Source organism: Chiloscyllium plagiosum, unplaced genomic scaffold (assembly GCF_037043375.1).
Source record: "Chiloscyllium plagiosum isolate Xiang-an unplaced genomic scaffold, Cpla_swu_hap1 HiC_scaffold_26, whole genome shotgun sequence".
In the NCBI taxonomy this organism is placed as follows: domain Eukaryota; kingdom Metazoa; phylum Chordata; class Chondrichthyes; order Orectolobiformes; family Hemiscylliidae; genus Chiloscyllium; species Chiloscyllium plagiosum.
In genome coordinates, this window is record NW_028270164.1 from 54,560,282 (window position 1) to 54,568,259 (window position 7,978).

Sequence of the window (7,978 nt, forward strand, 5' to 3'; positions counted from 1 at the left end):
TAAGTTCAGTCCCTTAGATGGACATTTAACTTACATTAAAGTTATAGAGGTTTACAGCACAGAAACAGGCCCTTCGGCCCAACTTGTCTGTGCTGCCCAGTTTCCACAATTAAACTTGTCCCAGTTGCCTGAGTTTGGTCCATATCCCTCTATACCTATCCCATCAGTGCACCTGTCTAAATGTGTCTTAAATGACAAAATTGTACTCACCTCCCTCACTACCTCTGGCAGCCTGTTCCAGACACTCACCACCCTCTGTCTGAAAAACATTGTCCCTGTGGACCCTTTTGTATCTCTCCCCTCTCATCTTAAACCAATGGCCTCCCCTACCCTGGGAAATGCTGTTCGCTATCACCCTTATCTAACCCTCTGATGAGGTTTATAGAGGTCATAGACCTTGCTAAGGTCACCCCTCAGCCTCCTACAGTCCAGGGAGAAAAGTCCCAGCCTACCCAGAGAGAAAATGCTGGCAAATCTCAGCAGGTCATCTAATGCTGCCAGACCTGCTGAGATTTTCCAGCATGTTCTCTTTTGGCACTGCATCTGCAGTAATTTGCTTTAACCCAGCCTACCCAGCTTCTCCTTATAGCTCAAACCTTCCAGTTAGGTAATATCCCAGTAAATCTTTTCTGCACTCTTTCTAGTTTAATAATATCCTCTCTATAGCAGGGTGAGCAGAACAGCACATAGTAATCCAAACATGGCCTCACCAATACTTGGCTGGGAAGCTGCATAAATCATTATCTTTATTAAAATGAACATCTTTTCTCTGTGAAAACCATTAGGATAGGCTGAAAACCATAACTAAAATGATAAATTACAATTTATCAAAACCAGCCATGCTGTAGGGAATTCTTTCAAGTAGAAGCATAATCTGCATATTTAAATCTATAAGTCAAAGGCAGAAGACTTTCTCAAAGAATTACTTTGGAGTGGAATAACATTTTTCTTGTACAATTGAAAGTATTTAAAAGTAAAACCGAAAGATGTGGAAGGTCTATCTTGTTGAGTGGAATGGCACCAACATGTTTGTATAGTTCTTTATATCAAAATCTTAAGTAAACAAATCAAATGTCGTCATTTTATTTTCAGGTGAATTTTGTTACAAAATGCAGTGAAAAGTATTGTGCAGTGTCACCACTCTCTGGCACCATTTTAAAACACTATATTCTATGGTTTGGTTTATTTTATTAAGTCACAAAAATGAAGAAATGACTAGAGGGTCCAACTTTACAGTCCTTCTTAGAACATAGAACATTCCAGCGCAGTACAGACCCTTCGGCCCTCGATGGCTTCACAGCTCAGCACAACAATCTGAAGCCCATCTAACCTACAATATTCCATTCTCACCCATATGTTTATCCAGTGACCATTTAAATGCCCTGAAAGTTGGTGAGTCCACTACTGTTGCAGGCAGCGTGTTCCACGCCCCTTACTATGCCCTACATTATCTATGCCCCTCATGATTTTATAAACCTCTATGAGGTCACCCCTCGGTCTCCTATGCTCCAGGGAAAACACCCTCTTCTTGCTAAGTGCTCTATCCTGTACCTGGTGGCCAGGCACAAGTCCCCTTCACCATACTGTCACTGCTGGAATAAAAGTTGCCCACTCTTCAGCACCATCTCACCGCCACCTGATGTCCTTGCCACCAGGAGTCCACGCCAATGCAGATGCCACTGATGGTGCCCGGGGGTACTGCACTTGCCCAAACTCACCTCTGCCACTGTCCTTGAATCTGCGCTGGACACAGACACCTCGGGGAACCCGGACTTTTCCCAACACTAAAGGTTTACATTTTTGCTATAAATTCTGTGTCTTACAAATGTGTCCTCCACAATCACCGGATGAAGGAGCGACGCTCCGAAAGCTAGTGTGCTTCCAATCAAACCTGTTGGATTATAACCTGGTGTTGTGTGATTGTTAACTTCGTACCCCCCAGTCCAACACCGGCATCTCCGAATCATAAGGAGAAAGAAACTGAGAAACGTGAGCAGGAAAGAAAAGAGAGGGAAATAGAAGTGAACCAGCCACAGGCTCAGAGGCCTGACTCCACTTTCTAGAAAAAAAACATGGGTCATTGGAACAGAAATAGGCCATTCAGCCCATAGAGTCTGTTCCACCATTCAACCAGACCATGGCTGATCTGATAACCCGTAACTCCATTGTCCGGCCTTTTCCCAATAATCATTCCTGACTAAAAGCCTGTCTGTCTCAGCTCTGAATACACTGAATGATCCAACCTCGACAATGAGCGTTTTAACATGTTTCAAATGATTGAAAATAATTGTTAACATTTTATTACAAGAATACTTTTACAATTCAGTTATAGAAAAAAAACTTTGGAAAATTATTTGTCTTTTAAGTTGTTAAAGTAGAATTGAAGACGTACACTTTAAGCCTTTATTGAAGTAATGTGTCTTTGAAAATTTATCAGCTTGTAATAAGGTTTAACTTTTTTTTAACCAAGAATTAAAACGAAAAAAAACTTAAAGCCAGAAATTCTCTGACAAATTTTATGGAATAATTGAACTGAAGCTGAGGAGCTGAAGATATTGCAGAATTGACGTAATTTTATAAGAAAATTTCAGAATTTCAAGCAAGCAATTTAAAATAAACAAAAATTGAGCAAGTTATTACACCTCCAGGCAGTTGGCTAACGATTACGGAGTAAAGTTTCAACGTTTAAAGGAAACTTTGATAAGTACACAAATAGGAAAGGTTTAGAGGGATATGGGCCAGGAGCAGGCGGGTGGGACTAGCTTAGTTTGGGATTAGGTTCGGCATGGGCTGGTTGGACCCAAGGGTCTGGTTCAGTGCTCTATGATTCTGTAAGGCTATAGATATCTGCAAACATGGAATTAGATTAGATTAGATTAGATTAGATTACTTACAGTGTGGAAACAGGCCCTTTGGCCCAACAAGTCCACACCGACCCGCCGAAGCGTAACCCACCCATACCCCTACATTTACCCCTTTACCTAACATTACGGGCAATTTAGCATGGCCAATTCACCTGACTTGCACATCTTTGGAGTGTGGGAGGAAACCGGAGCACCCGGAGGAAACCCACGCAGACACGGGGAGAATGTGCAAACTCCACACAGTCAGTCGCCTGAGGCGGGAATTGAACCCGGGTCTCTGGCGCTGCGAGGCAGTGGCCAGTCTGGAGAAAATAATTCAGAAGATACCGAATTGTTCCAGGTTAATGCTGCAAACCACAAGCAGGACAAGTTAATTCTGTGCGACCTTTTCCCAGGTCATGTATTCACAGAGAAAAGGTGAAAGAGGACACTGATAACCTTGATGTTTTAAATGTATTTGGCATTTATTATACATGAGAACCAAATCATTACGAAAAGAACCAGATTTGCTAAAAGAGCACAGTTGTCAGGAGAATTTTGTAAATTTGGAGCCGGAACTAATTAGAGACAGAATTGTGGTTGGGATCTTTGATTCATCTATTTCAGTTCTTTCCCAAGCGGAGGATGAGCTCATGTTGTGATAGCCCACCCAGACTGTGTTGGAAGCTGAGGTTCAGAAGCAGCTGGGGAACAAAGGACAAATTTTCTCCAGAAGACCGTCAGAACATATCGACTTCACAAGCATTCCAAATAGTCACATGAGAAACCAACGCTAAGAGGGTTTGGACCTTTTGATGCTTGGAGTCACTGTCTAAGATGTAGAGTTAAACAAAACTACACAACAAAAGCAACGTCCAGTTCTATCACAAGGATATCATGTTCAAAAACCATGCAAAAACCAGAAATGATTCTCAAGCCAATGCTGGTTACATCCATGACGAACTCAATACTTTATAGAAGCTGCCCTCTTGACCAACATGAAATGTGTCAGCCAGAAGATGACTTCACAGCTCTCATCAAAAGCTGAAACACAGACGAATCGATGTCACTGACACTGGTGTTCAACACAGCCTTAAGTTTCCAAATGAAGAAGACATCATTGACTTCACTGGATTGGAGGAACTCTGCACTGATCCTCCACCCCACAGGAGAATTTTCGGCTCCTGAGTAAACCACAACTAAAAGACAGTGTGGCATGCTGGGATACACTGTCAACACCCATCGTCCATCACACATGTCAAAAAATTCAAAAATGCTCTGGAGATGATTGGTCGCTGAAAGTCAACATTTTTTTTTCATAGAATCCTTATTGTGTGGAAGCGGGCCATTCGACCCATTGAGTCCACACTGACCTTCCAAAGAGCATTGCACCCAGACCCAACCTCCTACCCTATCCCTGTAACCCTGCATTTCCCATGGCTAACCCATCTAGCCTGCACATCCTTGGACACTATGGGGCAATTTAACATGGCCAACCCATCTAACCTGCTCATCTCCGGACTATGGGATTGAACCAGAGCAAATCCACACAGACACGGGGAGAATGTGCAAACTCCACACAGATGGTCACCTGAGGCTGGAATCGAACCCGGGTCCCTGGTGCTGTGAGACAGCAGTGCTAACCACTGACCCACCGTGTTGCTCCAAATTTCCTCCATACATGCACCAAAGTTTGCACTTACCCAGCCCATTGTGCAGAAATTCACAGCTTCAGCAAAGTTGAAGCCCTGGTTAAAACCACTGTGATAGGCTCTGGGGAATGTGATGACAAACTCTCCCTGCAGACTGATTAGTTCTCTAAACTGCCACTCTGTGAGCCAGTTTGTACAGAATCACCACAAAATGAAAGGAAAGATAACCAGCCCACCCCCCAGTTTGTCCCGATATTGATGTTCAAACCCTCTTCACCAAACTAAAGCTCACCCCTTCACCAAAGTCCGTGTGAATTTATAACAACAGAGATAGTGGTGGACGGGGGAGATAGTGAAGGGATAGTGGCACATGATATATATTAGTTTAAGCAATTTAAGGGTAAGAGCTTGGGGAAGATGTTTTATAAGGTGGTTGCCCTGATAGAGTTAAGCTGTTGTACAGATCCACTCACTGAGATGTATATGGCGTTGTCTGAAGGGCTCTAGACTAGAGACATTAGACAATAGACAATAGGTGCAGGAGTAGGCCATTCAGCCCTTTGAGCCTGCACCACCATTCAATATGATCATGGCTGATCATCCTTAATCAGTATCCTGTTCCTGCCTTATCTCCATAACCCTTGATTCCACTATCTTTGAGAGCTCTATCCAACTCTTCCTTAAATGAATCCAGAGACTGGGCCTCCACTGCCCTCTGGGGCAGAGCATTCCACACAGCCACCACTCTCTGGGTGAAGAAGTTTCTCCTCATCTCTGTCCTAAATGGCCTAGCCCTTATTTTTAAGCTGTGTCCTCTGGTTCGGCACTCACCCATCAGCTGGAAACATGTTTCCTGCTGCCAGAGTGTCCAATCCTTTAATAATCTTATATGTCTCAATCAGATCCCCTCTCAGTCTTCTAAACTCAAGGGTATACAAGCCCAGTCGCTCCAGTCTTTCAGCGTAAGATAGTCCCGCCATTCCAGGAATTGACCTCGTGAACCTACGCTGCACTCCCTCTATAGCCACAATGTCTTTCCTCAAATTTGGAGACCAGAACTGCACACAGTACTCCAGGTGTGGTCTCACCAGGGCCCTGTACAGCTGCAGAAGCACCTCTTTGCTCCTATACTCAATTCCTCTTGTTATGAAGGCCAGCATGCTATTAGCCTTCTTCACTACCTGCTGTACCTGCATGCTTACCTTCATTGACTGGTGTACAAGAACACCCAGATCTCTCTGTACTGCCCCTTTACCTAACCTGACTCCATTTAGGTAGTAATCTGTCTTCCTGTTCTTGTCACCAAAGTGGATAACCATACATTTATCCACATTAAACTGCATCTGCCATGCATCTGCCCACTCACCTAACCTGTCCAGGTCACCCTGTAATCTCCTAACATCCTCCTCACATTTCACCCTGCCACCCAGCTTAGTATCATCAGCAAATTTGCTAATGTTATTGCTGATACCATCTTCTATATCATTAACATATATTGTAAAAAGCTGCGGTCCCAGCACGGATCCACCATCTCCACATCACCACCATCTCTCCTTGTATAAAGGTGTTTACTTTCCCAGTTCTGTCATGACTAACTGTGACCTCTCCCTCTCTGTTTCTGCCCCCCAGATTACTACACATTGAAGAGGAGGTTTGCACCGTCTGGTTCTGAGTCCAAGCCATAGGGCCGACAGGAGACCGGAAAAACTGTCACTTTGATTTCTCTTCATGTTCCCTGGAAAGCACTGGCACTCTGTGACAAACTGAGTGTGCCTTGGAGAATTATACCTCTTGGTTCAGTAACCAACAGTTCAAAAGCACTTATATTAACCAGCAGAGCCCTCCCTGAATGACAATGGACCCATCAGCCTTTAAATGCTCTCACACAGGCTGCATGTTGGGCTGCTGTAACTCTCTGAACAAGGACCCACACAAGCAGGCCCTTGGAGCCAGATTTTCTGAAGAGCTATTGGGTGTTGTTAGGGGATAAATTGTTTGAAAGTCCTGCTGAATCTGTAACCCTGACAGGCCTGTGCAGGAGCAGGCTCATGTCAGTGCTCACCTGCTTCAGGTGAATGAGCTGCTGGAGCTGTTATTCTAACAGCCACCCACTGGGTACAGGCAGCAGCACCTTACTGAGACATCACAATTTAATAGCACATCAATGGAATGGACAGTCCGAGAGAGAGTGTGTGACGGACTGGGACAGAGAGTGTGTGTGAGGAAATGGGACAGAGAGAGAGACAGTGTGTGTGAGAGAATGGGACAGAGAGAGAGAGAGAGAGAGTGTGTGAGGAACTGGGACAGAGAGTGTGTGAGGGAATGGGACAGAGAGAGAGAGGGGGACTGGGAGAGAGAGAGAGAGAGAGAGAGTGTGTGAGGAACTGGGACAGAGAGAGAGATTGTGAGGGACTGGGACAGAGAAAGAGTACGAGAGATTGGGACAGAAAGAGAGAGAGGGAATGGGACAGAGAATGTGAGGGACTGGGAGAGAGAGAGAGAGAGAGAGAGAGAGAGAGACAGTGCGAGGGTCTGGGACAGAGAGTGTGTGTGAGGGATTGGGGCAAAGAGAGTGTGTGAGGGACTGGGAGAGAGAGAGAGATTGCGTGAAGGAATGGGAGAGAGGGGGAGAGAGTCCACGAGGGAATGTGAGAGAGTGTGTGAGGGAACAAAATGGAGAGAGAGTGCAAAGGAATGAGAGGGAAAGAAGGGGAGTGTGTGAGAGAGGAAGAGGGTTGTGCCACTTTGGAACTGTCTCCCTCAGAGGGTGGTGGAGGTGAGATTATTTAATTTATTTAAGGCAGAGGGAGGTAGATCCTTATTGGGAAATCCAGGGTTATTGCAGGTGGGTCAAAGCTCTTTGAGAGTAGATGGGAGGGTGGAATTTGAAACGTAAGCAGCTCAGTGGTGGAGCAGGCCTGAAGGGCACAGTGGGCCTGGTTTTGCCCCTAATTTGTCTGATGCCAGCAGCAGTGTGAGGGAGATTGTAAAGGACGAGTTACTGTGGAACTTGAGGAGAAACGGACCTCAGTTTTGCTCAGCTGTACATCAGGGAATATTCCATATTTGTATTATACACACACAACGTATTTATTAGAAGCATATTTCAAACCTGATTACATTTTTAAAAATATTTACAATTATGCACTTGGAATGAATGACTCTTGGTTGTGATGGTAATGCTGCTTTCGACCTTTGAGCCCAGTAGCAAGTCGCGTTGCAGAATTTGGTTGGATATTGACCACGTGACACCTGTAAATGTTATTCTTTATACATTATAAAGGTTGACTTTGTATTGATTAACTTTACTCTGGGTTTGTGCCCACAGTCCTTTATAGAATGGATACAGTCCAGGATGGGACTACCCTGACCCTTTCAAAGGGCACTCCAGTGAATCTCAGCGGTCTGCTGTTTCCCCTTGGCCTTCCTGTTGAAATGCTCATCGATTCCCCGTTAATAATTATTGTTGAACCGGTTCCCACC

General features: G+C 44.7%; 1 protein-coding gene across 1 annotated transcript in view; it reads left to right on the forward strand.

The window, feature by feature from the left end:
- LOC122546714 (cyclin-dependent kinase inhibitor 1-like) overlaps nt 1-6,835 on the forward strand; it is a 17,719-nt gene extending 10,884 nt beyond the window's left edge. The window contains exon 3 of the mRNA XM_087973757.1: nt 6,125-6,835. Within this exon, the coding sequence (XP_087829883.1) occupies nt 6,125-6,180 (56 nt within the window). The 3' untranslated portion in view covers nt 6,181-6,835. The remainder of the gene's footprint in view (nt 1-6,124) is intronic.
- The last annotated feature ends 1,143 nt before the right edge of the window (nt 6,836-7,978 follow it).